At 38.9% G+C, this 16195-nt stretch overlaps 4 protein-coding genes across 5 annotated transcripts; 2 read left to right on the top strand and 2 right to left on the bottom strand.

Moving 5' to 3' along the window:
* Nucleotides 1–731: 731 nt before the first annotated feature.
* Nucleotides 732–4781, top strand: LOC108850014 (U-box domain-containing protein 35-like). Its single transcript, XM_056997159.1, has 9 exons — nt 732–957; nt 1066–1187; nt 1450–1571; nt 1651–1832; nt 1924–2285; nt 2366–2467; nt 2546–2974; nt 3159–3917; nt 4240–4781. The coding sequence occupies exons 1-9, from the start codon at nt 759–761 to the stop codon at nt 4420–4422; spliced, it is 2460 nt and encodes an 819-aa protein (XP_056853139.1). The 5' UTR covers nt 732–758; the 3' UTR covers nt 4423–4781.
* A 610-nt stretch (nt 4782–5391) lies between these two features.
* On the bottom strand, nt 5392–6690 carry LOC108853162 (oleosin Bn-V). The gene is made up of 2 exons (XM_018626614.2): nt 6226–6690; nt 5392–5859 (listed from the first exon to the last, which is right to left on the bottom strand). The coding sequence occupies exons 1-2, from the start codon at nt 6621–6623 to the stop codon at nt 5667–5669; spliced, it is 591 nt and encodes a 196-aa protein (XP_018482116.1). The 5' UTR covers nt 6624–6690; the 3' UTR covers nt 5392–5666.
* A 714-nt stretch (nt 6691–7404) lies between these two features.
* Nucleotides 7405–8735, top strand: LOC108855312 (peptide methionine sulfoxide reductase A4, chloroplastic-like). The gene is made up of 2 exons (XM_018629098.2): nt 7405–8038; nt 8295–8735. The coding sequence occupies exons 1-2, from the start codon at nt 7529–7531 to the stop codon at nt 8544–8546; spliced, it is 762 nt and encodes a 253-aa protein (XP_018484600.1). The 5' UTR covers nt 7405–7528; the 3' UTR covers nt 8547–8735.
* A 23-nt stretch (nt 8736–8758) lies between these two features.
* Nucleotides 8759–15848, bottom strand: LOC108855311 (ATP-dependent DNA helicase SRS2-like protein At4g25120). Of its 2 annotated transcripts, XM_056997163.1 has the most exons (26): nt 14722–14865; nt 14148–14335; nt 13975–14031; nt 13787–13892; nt 13573–13706; nt 13419–13493; nt 13167–13292; nt 12960–13091; nt 12786–12869; nt 12522–12635; nt 12293–12393; nt 11924–11990; nt 11771–11821; nt 11349–11426; nt 11050–11256; nt 10902–10940; nt 10695–10766; nt 10503–10589; nt 10382–10432; nt 10082–10287; nt 9896–9989; nt 9737–9787; nt 9493–9555; nt 9342–9401; nt 9201–9263; nt 8759–9082 (listed from the first exon to the last, which is right to left on the bottom strand). In XM_056997163.1, the coding sequence occupies exons 1-26, from the start codon at nt 14729–14731 to the stop codon at nt 8993–8995; spliced, it is 2406 nt and encodes an 801-aa protein (XP_056853143.1). In that variant the 5' UTR covers nt 14732–14865; the 3' UTR covers nt 8759–8992. The 2 variants fall into 2 exon arrangements, with proteins under 2 accessions (XP_056853143.1, XP_056853142.1); XM_056997162.1 differs by lacking the exons at nt 8759–9082; nt 9201–9263; nt 9342–9401; ... (1 more) ...; nt 9737–9787; nt 9896–9989 and adding exons at nt 14986–15027; nt 15110–15848 and having other exon boundaries at nt 10069–10287; nt 14148–14361; nt 14722–14885.
* Nucleotides 15849–16195: the final 347 nt, after the last annotated feature.

Raw genomic sequence — 16195 nt, 5'->3', positions numbered from 1 at the left:
ACAACAATTTAATATTTTATAGTGGCGTTGAGGGAACTAATTTTATTAATTAATACAAAATAAATAGGAATTAATAGAGAAATCATTATTAAAATATTGCTACAGAAAACTTCATTCTTTTAACCTACACTCCCCTCTGTCACTATGATAATAAAATGTCTTGGCGAGAACAAAAGAGTATATACCAGGAGTGATCCATGGCATTTGACCTATTATTTTCAACCATTGTTTTTGACATAAGAAAGATTCTGTGATTATACGAAGCCATTGATTGTATCCGAGATTGCCAGCACGAAAGTGGGTCTTCTTATTCTCCTTCTTCTGCTGCTCTCTTGCTTAGAGCCTCATTAAGAAGCATAACTTTGCTCTTGTCTCCATTTCTGTCTTGGGTTTTGACTAAAGTCTTATATCCTTTATTCACCTGGTAGGTTCAGTTTCTAGGTTTGTTATTGTACCCTCTAAGATTGACTTGCTTAATGTTTCATAGTCTCTGCAGTTGCAATGTTCTAAGAGTTTTTTTACATTTTTTCCTGGAAAGTTTGAGATATTTAACTTCTATGGTTGTTTGGTGTTACTTTCTTATCCTTTCCAAATAAAACTCTGAGACATTTTGACTTTTTTTTCTTCCAAATAAACTCAAGATCTTTTCTATTTGTTCGTGTTTTATGAAAAATACTCCTTTTACGACATTGTGTGCGTGTCCTAATGTCTGAAATGGTTCGAATGTGCAGGGTAAAAACCAACAACAAGATAAAAAAATGAGTAGCTCAACGGAACATCTTGCTTTTCCTCCTTTTCCTCTTCCTCCGTCATCTCATACAGTCTACGTGGCTCTTAGTGGGAGCAGGAAAAGCAAATATGTAGTTACATGGGCTCTCGAAAAATTTGCTCCTGAAGGAAATGTTGGCTTCAAGCTACTTCACATCCATCCAAGGATTACTTCTGTACCTACACCAAGTAAAGCTCCAACTTAGACTCCCATTTCTGTTTCTTTCTTGCTCTTCAGGCTTCTAGTGTAGCAAAACAAAACTGAGACTTTGTTGTAACTGATGTCAATGTATCAAGTGGGAAATACAATCCCTATTTCCGAGGTACGAGAGGATGTGGTAACCGCATACAGACAGGAAATACTGTGCCAGTCTGAACAAGTGCTTACACCTTTCAAGAAAATGTTCGAGAAGAGAAAGGTATTGTCTTTAGTATATGTTGATGAATGAATAAAGTGGCATATTGGTATTGGTAGTTGAATAATTGATGAACTAATATATAAATGATTAATGTCAATCCAGTTATAGCCAATCGATTTTAAGTTAGAAGCTCATGATACATGATATCAAAGTCATCCGATGTGGTTGTATTTTTTATATTAGTTTAAGATTACCATCTTATGTTTTGCTTTCGTTTCTAAGATCAAAATCTGAAAGTTCCATGAATTACCTTGAACTAAAGGTTGCAGTAGACGTTCTTGTGATCGAATCAAATAATGTGGCAGCCGCTATAGCTGAAGAAGTTACTCGGAATCCAACAGAGAGACTTGTCATTGGAAGCTCATCCCGTAGATTTTTCTCAAGGTAACACTACACATCAATGAGCTGCTAGAGACCTATTTTTATTGTTTTTACCAATGAATCTAATTTTTGAAAATTCCAGGAGAGTTGATATGTGCTCGGCCATATCAGCTTTGATGCCAAACTTTTGTACAGTCTATGTTGTTTCAAAAGGAAAATTGTCAAGCGTCCGGCCAGGATACTTAGACGCAAATGCAACATCAAAAGATGATAGTAGTGGAAGAATTGACTCCTTCATCAGCGGTTCTTCCCGTCGCACCTCAGGTCATTGACTCATCATCAATGTATTTGTGTGATAATGCTCTACTAGAAATGGTGTATAGGTCTAATTGTTCTACCTCCATTTCTCTTCTAGAATCAACAAATGGAACTTCAAGTGCATGTGACTCTCCATCTCGTTCTCTATCCCTTTCGGTAAGGAGATTTCAACATGTATCGACTAATGCAAGACAAGCATCAGCTCGAATGGAAACGAATTCTGTCGGCTCGGAAGTAACCAAGTGCATGTTTATGGATGTTTCAAGTATCAATAAAAGCAGCATGGGTACTAAATCACCTTCGACTCCAGGGTTAAGAAATAATGAGGAAAGAAAAAACCTAATGAGTTCTTCTTCTAGCAACCTTGGACATGGGAATATTGCCACTCACTCTACGGCTTCTCAACAAGCTTACAGCATGTGTGATAATATAAGTGAACAATCTTTCACAAGTAACCAGGTAATAAAATGGAGTTTTAATTAAGCATTTTCTCGTACATTGGAATAATAATAATATATATGTTATTTTTACTTGCTCAGGTAAACCTAAGCTTTGAGGTTGATAAGTTGAAAGCTGAGCTTAGACACATTCAAGAAATGTATGCCGTTGCTCAAACCGAAATCTTTGATGCTTCTCGAAAGGTAAGGCCACATACTCCCACATATATTTTCATTTGAGGAAACCTATTAGTCTGTGCTCATTTTAAAACTTGTTATCAGCTTGGTGAGCTTAACCAACGCCGATTAGAAGAAGCGAGAAAGCTTGAAGAGATAAAGCTAAAGGAGTACGAAGCTCGAGAGTTAGCAGAAAAGGAGAAGCAGAACTTTGAAAAGGCGAGGAGGGATGTAGAGAGCATGAGAGAAAAAGTGGAGAAAGAAGTTGCACAGAGAAGAGAAGCTGAGAGGAAAGCCATACGTGATGCTCAAGAGAAAGAGAAGCTTGAAGGCAATCTTGGCTCTCCTCAGCTGCAATATCAACACTTCACTTGGGAAGAAATTGTGGCTGCCACTTCATCTTTCTCGGAGGAGATGAAGATCGGAATGGGAGCTTGTGGAGCTGTTTACAAGTGTAACATGCATCATACAACCGCAGCTGTTAAAGTTTTGCATTCCCCGGAAAGTCGTCTGTCCAAAGAGTTCCAACAAGAGGTAGGAAATAAAACTTAAATCATGGTCACTGTATTAAAGGTCCCTAGTTCAAGTGACTCCTTAGACCCCTACTAGTTGATTTAAAAGTTTTATCTACTAAGCCAACTCTTAGTTGGTTTTTAGCATAGAAGTCTTCTCTTTTCAAAGTACCTACACTTATCTCTCTGGTCTCTATACTTTGCAGCTCGAAATCTTGAGTAAGATTCGGCATCCTCACTTGGTTCTCCTTCTAGGAGCATGCCCGGAGCAAGGAGCTTTAGTTTATGAGTACATGGAAAACGGTAACTTGGAGGACAGGCTATTCCAGGTCAACAACACTCCACCACTCCCTTGGTTTAAGAGGGTTAGGATCGCTTGGGAAGTCGCAGCGGCTCTCGTCTTCCTCCACAAATCAAAGCCCAAACCGATCATTCACCGTGATCTAAAACCCGCAAACATCTTACTCGATCATAACTTAGTCAGCAAAGTTGGAGACGTTGGACTCTCAACGATGGTTCAAGTCGACCATTTATCAACTAAGTACACTATATACAAACAAACAAGCCCTGTGGGAACGTTAAGTTATATGGACCCTGAGTATCAACGCACGGGAATGATATCATCTAAGTCAGATGTCTATTCATTTGGAATAATACTTCTTCAGCTTCTCACAGCAAAACCACCTATGGCGTTGACACACTTCGTTGAGAGTGCAATGGATAGTAACGATGGGTTTCTCAAGATCTTAGATCAGAAAGCGGGTAACTGGCCTGTTGAAGAGACCCGTGAGTTGACTGCATTGGCTTTGTGTTGCACAGAGTTACGCGGGAAGGATAGGCCTGATTTAAAAGACCAGGTTCTTCCGGCGTTAGAGAGCTTGAAAAGAGTAGCTGAGAAAGCAAGGCATTCAATCTCCGGGGTGTACATACAGCCTCCAAATCATTTCATCTGCCCTTTGCTCAAGGTAACCATATATAGTCTTTTTATTTATGTCATTGGTTACTTGGTAGATACGTAACTAGTAATGGGTTTTTTTATTGTATAGAAGTATCTTCATCCCTACTCCATAATTTATTCTATTTATAGAGTAAATGAAGTAGTGAACAAAAAATGAAAATATTATTCTATAAATAGAGTAATACTTTTATTTTTTATTCACTATTCTATTTTTTACTCTATTTATTATAAATAGAGTAAATTATGGAGTGAGGATGGAGATGCTCTAAGCCGGAAGTTGTTGTGAAATTGAAATGTAAATGTGAGAGCTTGCTCTATATACAATACAGGACGTGATGAACGAGCCATGCGTTGCAGCTGACGGATACACATATGACCGTCGCGCGATAGAAGAGTGGTTTGAGAAGCACGACACGTCGCCGATGACTATTTCACCCTTAAATAACAAGAACCTATTGCCCAACTATACTCTTTATACAGCCATCATGGAGTGGAGGTCTAGCCTAAATTAAAAGCAATAACTGTGTGTAGCATGTTTTAAAAGGAAAAAAAACTGTGTGTAGCGTTTTTCTGAGTATATAAATATAAAACGGCAAAGATGTTCTCAGACATTTCTTTCTCCGGATTTATGTATCCATATCTTGATGTGTCACTCAGATGTAAGGAAGTTTCCATATTGTCTAAAAACGATAAAGTGGCACGGATATCTACGGTAAAAACCGAAACCATTGGTCTTATTTATTTTTGTTAATTAGGACCATTAACCATTTTTGATGGACCACTTTATCGTTAGTAGACGTGGTAACGTGGATCTTTGTCTTTCGTCTCTTTCTTCATTACACAAAAAGAAACAGTAGCTTTCCGTCTCAGATTCTCCATTGACTTGCCACAAGATAGATAATCATTCTATGGGTTGTCAGTGTATATGAATTTATTTCAGATTCTAGAAAGTTGAAAACAGAGTCACGGTCATTGTAAAACAGTGTTTTTATATATCTGAATCTGATTTATAACATTCTTTAACAAAAAAAAGATTCTCCATTGATACAAAAACAAAAGCACTTGAGGAAAAGGTATATTGTTCCCGAATCCAATCTATTATATCCCTTGAAATGGAGTAACCAAACCCTAATTCAATCATACGAAGCAAGGTGACCTACTGTTTTTGAAGTTTGGGTTGCCGTGTAATCACATTGCTATATTTATATATATCAATGACTGCATCCGTTGTCCAAAATAAAATAAAAATCAATGACTGCATCAGTTCTATCCATGTTATAGAGTTCATTCCAACAAAACTATATAAAGATACAATCATACAAAGCACACATAGCTACCTCTACTAAGTCATAGAGTTGTTCTCCAACAGATGATTGTTGAATGACATGAAAAGACTCACTACTGAGCATAACAAAAGATGAAACATGCAGTGCAGGCCTCTATCCAAATAGAGAGAAAAAAAAGCAAAGATCGAACGTATATTCTCACGAAACAAGACATTTTCTATATAGACGTTACTACATACAAACAAGGCAAAAAACGTACAACATAAGGTGAGAACACAACAAAACATGGTACCATATGACAAGAGAACAACACACTTGCACATTATTTATGACAAAGGAAAAAAAAACTATGTGAGATAGGCTTCCCCTTTTTATTATCCACCCTGAACAAATGCTAAACACCTTATTTCTCATAAACTGGACTCCCACATCGGAGCTGCGTGACTATAATGATATAATCGTGGCGTACTTTAAGTAGTGTGTTGGGTTCCACGTGTGCGGTCACGGTCGGTGCGTTGGTCACGGTCACGGTCGTGTTCCCCACCTGTATGTTGTTGTCCATAGTAGTGAGCTCTGTCCTTCATATCCTGAGCCTTGCTTCCCAGCTTCATCCTTGCACTGTCCAACTTATCTGACCCTTGTGGGTGCTCTCCCGTTGCATACCTATTCAACGCATACAAGCACACATACATGCATCATACTACGTAAAGATTTGAATTTCATCTCGTAGATAGACGAAAGTCAAGTTCCGTGTTTAATTAGCTAAAATCGTTCCTCTAAGAACAGAATTTGCTGTGGTATCTTATAATTCACAAAAAAAAGGTTGAACCAAAGCTAGTGGCACAGTGTATACTGCACACAACCTTTATACATTAGATATTTATATGTATTTTTTACAGTCTTAGGTTTTTCTTTTCCTCTGAAGGCATATGTCGTCATTATGGTTAAGATACAATCATTTCAAAAATACACCTTTGGTGACACATATTCTAAAATGGAAATATATATGTGTGGCAAATGACTACTTACTTGTAGATCCAAGAGAAGACAGTTATAGCTGCAATGCCAAACCCACCAGAGGAGAGAAAACCGGTGATGAGCAGTGCTACAGTGATGAGAGCGGGGACAAGGATCGGGCTAAAGATAACAAGCAGTGGAGTGGCAACAATCAATGCAATGACCGTTCCCACAAGGGTGAGACTGGAGAGTACAAGGAGAGATCCACCAGCGGTGACTGCAGTGGCAGCTTTAGCAATCTGCCTAGACTTGGAGTAGTTTTGGCCGGACATATTGTACTGGTCCCGGCCAATCATCCCATACTGGTCTCGGTCTCGGCCAATCATCCCATACTGGTCTCGGTCACGGCCAATCATCGGATACTGGTCTCGAGTGGTGATATCGTGATGGGTTCTAGCTGTATCCGTCATTTTGCTGTTGTTGGCTAGAAAAAAAAAGAAGATATGTTTGAATATGTGTACGATAGATATGATCAGTGTTGAACTGATTAGATATATGAAGATGAGAAGGGAAGGGGAGAGACTAACGTGTCGATGGTTTTATCATGCATCGTACACCACGTGTTATTGGCGTCACCATGCAGCCATTGATGTGTAAATGAGAGAGGTTTAGTCGTAGACACGTTTTGTTTGTTGTCTCGAATCGTATGAATGTGTCGTCGTCATTGAACCGAATGTTTAACTCGAAACGGATCATTGGGCTTGTTTAGAGCATCTCCATCAATGATACTCTATGAACCCCATTTTTTTCATTATTTTAATATTTCTTTTTTTCGTTTGATTTTTATATTCAGAAAAAAAAAAAAAATTCGGACCAATCGCGGACCGCCACATGTCGTGGGGTCCGCGCTACAGTGAAGAGGCGGATTCACTGCAGTGAATTTTCAAAGACAGGTTCAGACATGTGGCGGCCCGCGCTACAGTAAAGAGACGGGTTCATTGCAGTGAACTTTCAAAAGACAGGTTCAGATCTTTATAATATTTTAATATTTTTTTTTTTTGGAAAAACGTATGAACCTCTCCATTGAACCATCAATGGAGATGTTTTTAGTTTGTGTTCGGGCCTTCCATGAACTCTTTCTAAACGGCCTACCATTGATAGCAACATGCTAAAAATAGTTATTTTCTGAATTAAAAATAGTTTTTGTATAACTTTTTTCATCTAATCTTTTTTTTTTAATTTTCTTACATCTTAAAATTTGCAAATACGGAACAAGTGGATTTCTAGAAACTGAAAGAACAATCTCGTGCAAACTTGGAGAGAAATAGTAGCCGTACAACTCTAAAGTTCCCCATATTGCCACGTCACTTCGATAATGCTAGCTCTCATCACCTCTCCTCCGGTAATCTCCGCCGCTTCTCTCTCTAAACCTCTACATTCCCTCTCTAAAGCCGTACTCCCTCTAGTCAAACCCATTTGTCCTTTCCCCAAAACCGCTCGTTCCGTATCCATCTACAAGCCCCCGATGAACAACCTCTTCAACAGACTCGGGTACGGTTCTACTTCCCAACTAGACCCGTCTTCGGCCGCAATCGCCGAAGGACCTGACGATGACGTTCCTTCGCCAGGTCAGCAGTTCGCTCAGTTCGGCGCAGGTTGCTTTTGGGGACTGGAGTTGGCTTACCAGAGAGTTCCCGGTGTGACGAAAACAGAGGTTGGTTATAGCCATGGGTTCGTGCACAATCCGATATACGAGGATGTCTGTACGGGCATGACGGGGCATAACGAGGTTGTTAGAGTTCAGTACGATCCTAAAGAGTGTAGCTTTGAGAACTTGCTTGATGTTTTCTGGAAGCGCCATGATCCCACCACCTTGAATCGCCAGGTCACAGCTTCATACTGAAAAAAAATCGAGACTTTATTTTAATTATATCTTCTTCGACTAAAAAATCGAAACTTCATTTTAATTTTATTTTTTCGACTTAAAAATCGAGACTTTGTTAGCTGAAACAGAACATGTTCTTTTGGCATGTTGGGTTATGTGGAAGTGACATTGTCATTACCAATATGCTGAAACAGAACATGTTCTTTACACATGATACTGACTTTTGCGTGTCTTGTTGTTTTTCTTGATTGATTAGGGGAATGATGTGGGAACGCAGTACCGGTCAGGCATATACTACTACACAGAGGAGCAAGAGAAGTTAGCTCGTGAATCTTTGGAGAAGCAGGAGAAGATCTTGAACAAGAAGATTGTTACTGAGATACTTCCCGCCAAGAAATTCTACAGAGCAGAAGAATACCACCAGCAATACCTGGGTAAAGGCGGTAGCATGGGTCGCAGACAATCAGCTGAGAAAGGTTGCAACGATCCAATCCGATGTTATGGTTAAGAGACTAGTCGGTCGCTCAAGCACATAAATGAGGAGTCATCTCATGAAAGCTCACTACTCTGTAGATAACATTCGTGTCTTGTAATATGCTATTAATTGTGAGTTAAACATCATATACCTCTATAAATGTGTGATACTGTATTAGTTTTACAAAAACAACCAAATTGATGTGTCTAAGCATCTTCTCTTCTTCAAAATGTAGCAATCACATCTTATCCAAAAGATAGGAATCTTCTCTCACAAACTCGTTCAGTTGTGGCATTTAGAAAAGATACATAATTTTAAGATATCAGCTACAGTTACATCATTATCTGTTTGTTTCAGACTTCCAACTAATGGGAGAATGAAAATCACTTATATACATTTCTTCCATCAGGAAATCGAGATCATTTTCAAGCTCCACAATTTTATCACTTGCACGTGTCTTAAGCTATGCACCAAGAATCTCACAGAGATTTGTACTGCTCGATCAAACGGGACGCATGGAGACGCGACGTTGGGACTACCGTGCATCCTAGACTATGTAGAAATGCGATCTGCAATCCCAAAAGCATTAACAGCTATTGTATAATCTTCTAATTTTCGGTTTGGCCAAAGTGCAAGAATACTAAAGAATTGTGCAATGCGTTGGATGAATAGCACTTTTCTTTTTACCTGTTTACTCGTTGCTTCCGATGTACCCATTGAGTTTTCGATTCTGAGCTTTTGGAAATGTTCCTGAAACATATTTTTTCCCAAGTGTAAGGAGTGAGTTGACTTGTAGCTTCATGCTTTCTCAAAACAGAGACACATTACCTGTTTCTCTCGCATTATATGAGCCCTTGTGTCTGCAGGAAGTTGTTCCCACCTAAGTACCTGAAATACATTGGAACAGGGCACCACAATCTTAGTTCCCTTTTGTATATCAACTTATTGATGTGACAATGTTTTTGGATAACATGCTTACATGTTCTGCGTATTGGAACGCTTCATCGGAAATCAATGATGATTTAAGTGCTCGTAAGACATCCTAACAAAATAGTGCAGCATGCAGTTAGTCACCACACCAAAGCATATTCCACACTCTGTATGGCTTACTAGGCTCTTTTAGCATTAAGTTTCATCACTAAGCACACAAGAAAACGACTGCATCGGTTTGTTTATGAGTAAATATCTAGACCAGACCAAATGTAATGAGAGATGTATACAACCTTGTGTTTCTCCTTCTTGATGGCCAAACGTTCACCAATCACAAACCTAACCTGCATGTATAAAAACATTGACATGAAAAGGTAAGCTAAGAACATTGCTTGGCGCTTACATCAAATGGCCGAGAACTGTTGCAGAATAATTGAGTATGCAATACTTACTTTGTCAATCAGCCTCTTCGGGTCCTGGAAGGCTTGTTTCTTAGCCCAGTTGTGAAATAAGTGAGAGACAACTGATCTAACCTCCACATCAAATCTGTTGAGGAAGAAAAGGTTCCACACCTTTGAATGATGAACCAAGCGAAAACACTGCCAAAGAATATAGTTATGATTTTTTAAGCAGGTAACCTCTTAAGGAAATTGTTCCCATTGAGTGCACATGCGGCTTCTAATGACTCCTCGGTAGCATCATCTACTGGAATGTTCATCATATTGTTTTCTGTTGGTTTATCATCTTCATGCTTTAATTCTGTCCCAAAGTTGGAGACACTCTGCTCAGTCTTGTTTGAAAGGTTTTGATGAACTTGTCTGCAGTCATTTATGCTCAAGTCTCCCTAGAAAAGAAAAGACAAGTTAAAAAGAAAAGACACTTATTAGCGCTTTCACATTATCACATGCATAAATTTGCTAACAAACTGAGTTCTGAACCTGTAGAAGATGGTTCGGAATCTCTTTAAGAAACCGTGAGGGTTGAAGCACCTAGATGGAAGATCATTAGTCAGAGACGAAGTTTAAGAGAAAAATTTCACAAATCATGTATAGTAGTAACCTGCCAATTTGAATCCACTGTTACGTACAAGAAAAATAATTTCTTGCGAGCACGAGTCATAGCAACATACAGAAGCCGACGTTCTTCCTACAATTTAAACAAACAATGCGCTAAATATATTTTTCTACGGTTCGCAGGGGTGAGAAGTGGGTAGAGCGTTAATGAAAACTCCAGGAAAAGGGAGAGTGATACCTCAAGTGATGTTCCACCCTCAGATGCAGTGCCGTTGGACTCATGTAATAGGGGAATCTCGTTATCATTAGCCTGTTCAGCAAAAATTGGATTCAAACTGGGAAAATGAATTTCGAGTTTCACTGATTCTATGAAGAAACGTATTTGATATCATTGCTACGTTCATATCTGTCAACAGCTCGGCCAGAAAAGAGAGATGATATATACCTTGATTATGAAAACTACGTCCCACTCCAAACCTTTAGACTGCATAACGACAAACAAGAGACATAAGTGGATATTTCCATTACCACCTGAAGTAACTAATTCTATAATGGTCTCCAAACTGTGGACTGCTCGAGTGGATGACAAAAACCTGATGAATGGTGGTTAATGTGACAGAGTTTTGATTATCATGTCTTCTTAAACGAAAATTTTCAGTTTCGCGCTCAGAGATGTAGTTGATAAACGAATTAAGTTGATTGCAGCCTTTCTTTTCTTTGACTGCATCCACTTCTTCTTCAGTTGTGGTGCAATGAGTGGAAAGAAACTCAGCTACATCGTCCATTAAGTACTGGAGTACCTATAAAACAGGAAATTATTCCCCAAAAACATTTTTTAATAATGCATACGGAGAAAAGATTATTCAAAATTTTAAGAGAAAAAGCCACGTACAGATCTAAGATCGTTGTCTTCATTAAGCAGTTTTCCTCCATCGTTATCCACAACTGCTCGTTGCTCGAGAAGGTACTTCTACAAGTTGAAACAACAAGAGCAAGTAAGCGTGACCAAGTAAGAAAATGGTATGAAATTGCACAAAACGTTTGTAAGAAAAGACAGTTAAATCTTCAAAGCAAAGTCGCATGTTCATATACTATTTTCAAGTGAAAGTTATACCTAAAGCATATAATCATATAAATATGTAAAACACTTTCAAGAATGATATTGGATTGTCAAGCACAAGGTCCATATATTTATCTCAACGCCGCATATCCTTAAGTTTTATATCTGTCTTGCATGTTTTCATAACTCCAGACATAAATGTCCAGGATACTAGTTAAAAGCATGTAATCACTAAAGACAAAAAAAAAATTTACCTGCGGTATCATATTTGCCACACATGTTACTACAGCTGAAAGTGATTGTTCCTGCACATAATTATGATGTAGGTAGGTTGAAATAAGCATGATCAGTTCAACTAATGATTAATGCGTTCATAGTATTTAAAGGACCGGGAAATAAATAGTTACCCTATCAACCAGCTTTGCTACCATGTCGAGAGTTTGCAACACTTTACGTCCCTGAGTAAGCTGGTTCCTGTGGTTAATCAAACGAACCTAAGAAGCTGAGGGATATATTTTGCAGCATATCATTTTTAGAATCTGGATATAAACATAAAAATATATACAAATATATACAGTGTCACCCAAATCTGGGTGGTAAAACGACCTATATCCATCACTCTAGTATGCATCAGGAGAAACGGAAGTAGGACCTTAAACTTCTATATATGTCCTAGTAAATAAACCTAGATGCAACTGGTATTTTTCAATTCAAAACTAAAATTAAACCAGTATTATATAGCTTTCTTACTGTAATCACTAATCATCAAGCAATACCTCTTGAAAGTACCAGAAATCTTGGCACTGAATATATCAGTTGCCGCTGAAATGAAGCTGCATTTCCTACTAGTGGAGATTTTGTCAATATGATCTATAACCTGCAAACGGTGGTTAATAAATTATTTGACTAACAGCCTATGTCCTGATAGACAAAGCTGAGAAAGAAAAAAGAATCTTAAAAAATAATCATAAAAATGAAATAAAAGAGAGCAAATGAGGTACAAACCCTTTTCTTTTCCTCTTTCTCAAAAGGAAGTAACGCCTTAAACACTCGTCGATACGAAAGATCATCACATTCGGGAAGTGTTGTTCTCAGCATGGCCAAAATGATCCGTACAACCTAACGTAAAAAATTATATGTATTCTCTCTATTAGATGAGCTTATCCTCTGAAATGTGCAAAGCTAAGGTAGTCATGCGGAGGAACTGTCGATGTCAAGCTTTGAGATATGCAACAATTAAAAAGATGAGCTACTTATGAGGCAATCTACCTTTTTCCTGTAGAAAGCGACACCATGAACGTTGAATGGTATTTTCCTCTGCCGGAATGCATTTTGGAAGACTTTACCTGACACCTGAATATCAGTATATCGTCACTTACCAACACAAATATGTTAAAGAACTTTTTACGTTAACATGTCACTGAGGAAAAGAAAAGAACTGACCTGCCTCCTATACAAGATGGCAATATCTCCATGGGAGCAACAAGGTGTTGAGCCATCATTCGTGATTTCAATTATTTTGTCAATAACAAATGCACACTGTGCTTCCTCGTTATGGCATTCCTTAACAGTAATCTATACTGGGTTGAAACATCAAAAAATTAGCCGTAAAAATCAACAAAATTTCCCATAGAGTTAAGTTCAACTTGCCTTAGATCCCTGGGAGTTTTCAGACGAAATGCTTTTTGATTGGCACCGCTTCGTATTGTTTTTTATAATAGATGATGCAGCTTCCACAATATGGCGGGAGGAGCGATAGTTTTTTATCAGCCGGACCTGAATCAAAAGCAGTAAGATGACTTTTCTGCATACAGCAATTCAGTGACGTACGCCTTTTGTTTAAAAGCTTGTGCATCATACGTGGTATAGTCTTTAAGAATTATTCAGATCGAGAAGCCAAACCTCCTTGTAATTTGGGAAATCTCGGCGAAATGAATCAAATCCTGAACTGTCCGCCCCGTTAAAACCGAAGATGGACTGCGAGAAAAGATCCGTCATGCTTCCAATTTTAAATAATCAAAGAAAGAGCAGTCAGTTATGCCTGCAAATAAGGTACCTGATCATCATCACCAACAATGGTTATGTGATTATGAGATCCTAGCATTCGTAGAAGCTTGTACTGCATTGTGCTAGTGTCCTGGAATTCATCAACTATGATGGCTTTCCAGGTATCTTGGCATTCCTTAAATACTTTCATTCCAAATACATGTAAGCGCAAGGAAATATCGAGTGTCATACATCGCCAGAAAAGTTGATTTATGTGGATTTACCTTCAGGGAAGTCGGAGAGAAGGGTGACCGAACAACTAATCAAATCATGATAGTCCAGAGCATTACAAGCTTTAAGGATATCACTGTAGTTTCCAAGAATTTTTGCCTGTATCAGCACAGGTAGACTATTCATATCGTATGGTCTAATTCATGGTAGAGATGCCTGAAAGAAAATCTAGCTGACTTACTCCTATCTCATTGCCCATCTTACGGCACTCCTCCGGAGTTCTACCGGAAGCCTTTGCCTAAAATGCAGAAGAAGTTGAAAATAACTAGAGTTAAGAGAAACTAAATGTGAAAGACAGCATACACGCACTATCAATAGACAATAAAGTAGATTATTTAATTCAGGATTGTCAACCTGGGTCACATATTTTTGCCATTTCTTTGATCTATCCTTGGCATATTCAGGACACACTGCTCCAGCACCGGCTCCACTCAGACCTTCCGCAGATTCACATGCACCGGATGTACTGCTTCCGTTCTTGCCCTCCTCATATAAACGAACTGCTTCAATAATTGCTCTTCTTTGTTGCCCATGTCCATACACTGAAAATTCAGATGTACGTTGTAACCTGTGACGGTAGGAAAGGTATAAGGTATACGAATCCATGAACCTATAACCTTAAAGGTGTCAACGAGTGTCCTATAACTAACAACTACAAACAATAGTAATATAGAATTAGGGAATCACCAACTCTGCAGTGCAGATAATTATTCTAACAAGAACAGATTTTCATCACTTAAAACTTGCTTTCAATTATTACCTCGTTTCCTGGCGCTATAGGTTAAGTCACCAAGTTAACAACATACAAGGTTAACATTTTCAGTGTAAATAATACGTTTCACGACCTCTACCTACATTTGGACTCAAGAGTAACCACCAAAAGAAGATCGCACAAATTTATCAAGCAATTTAAAACTCATATTCTCACTTGTCTGCATGCATCCGGCAAAGCTGCAAGGAAAACGAATGGAACGTGCTGATTGTTATTTCTTTGGCTGCTTTCTTTCCAGCAGATTTTCCTATGCGCTCTCTCATCTCGGCAGTTGCCGCTGTAGTGAAAGTCATTGCAAGGATATTTGATGGCTGTAGACCCTGTTAAGTTAAAAAGAACACAAAACGTGTAAACACAGTTTCAAATCTAATTTCATAAATAAGATGTTTCAAATCATTCACAGGCGATGACTGATAGTACCTCACTGAGCAACACTAAGACACGGCCAACCATGGTGGAAGTCTAACATGGAAGAAAAGAAATAATTAGCACTGACAAAAAAAGGTCTTGCCTCACAGGAAAACTAGTGTAATTAGACACCGACCTTTCCACTTCCAGGACCAGCGATAACCATTAACGGAGTTGAAATATCACTACAGGCAGCATCACGCTGTCTATCATTCAAAGACTGTAGATATTTTGAACACTCCTCCGGCATGCTAGTGATCAATGCAGGATCAGCAGCAACGTTAGTCTCTTCATTGAGCTCCAATTTGACCTCGGAGGCTGGCTCCAACACTTTAACATCCCTAGAATCCAATTCAGCCGTGAGGTCACTGCTCTTTTTATCCTTGGACGGAGTCTGAGTCATGCTGGTACTTGGAGTTTGACAAGCTATCTTCCTCGCAGACTGTTCACAGATAGCATCAATCTCCTCTAAAACGGAATCATCAATGTCATCATCAAGAAGTGAGGAATTGCTCTGATAATCTCTGGAAGGAGTTCGAACTATGCTGGTATCTGGAGTTGGACATGCTGCTTTTCTCACTGACTGTTCACAGATAGCGTCAATCTCTTCCAAAAAGGAATCATCAATCTCATCATCAAGAAGTGAAGAAGTAGAGAAACCACCATAGCTGCTTAGTGCAGCTCTTTCAGACTCGTCTTTCAGGGGAGTGACAAATGGGTCTGATGCACTTATGACCTCTTTATCCAGACTAAAACTAGGAGAAGGGATGCTCGTGATGCCACAAGGATTACCACCAGCACGAGATGACTCGAACCCTGGTTTAAGGCGTTTGGGAGGAGGTGTGTTCGCTGATAACTCCATAAGAGGAATCCTACTGAAGCGTTAGAACGGTGAGAATGCGATTCAGTAGCCATTGATTCCTTGATTCTGCAAACGCCAAGTAGAGAAATTTATCACATTTTACACCCAGTCCCAATGAAACCCAATTCCCAACGCCAAATTGAAAAGAAGAGAAGAAATCAAATCGAGAACCTTTTAGGAAAAGGAGTGGAGAAGTTAGATGCATTCTCAGTGATGACTTTTCCGCGACCCTGAAGCTTTGAGTGATCCGGTATGACTCTGCTCTTGATTCCACATTCCTCTGTTCGGGGGTTATTCTCCATCTTCCTTTTTCCCCAAGAGAAAGAGAGGGAAAATTCGAACCCTAGGGAGGGAGGGAGG

Source organism: Raphanus sativus, unplaced genomic scaffold (assembly GCF_000801105.2).
Source record: "Raphanus sativus cultivar WK10039 unplaced genomic scaffold, ASM80110v3 Scaffold0527, whole genome shotgun sequence".
Lineage (NCBI taxonomy): Eukaryota > Viridiplantae > Streptophyta > Magnoliopsida > Brassicales > Brassicaceae > Raphanus > Raphanus sativus.
This window is presented reverse-complemented; position numbering and strand designations above follow the sequence as displayed.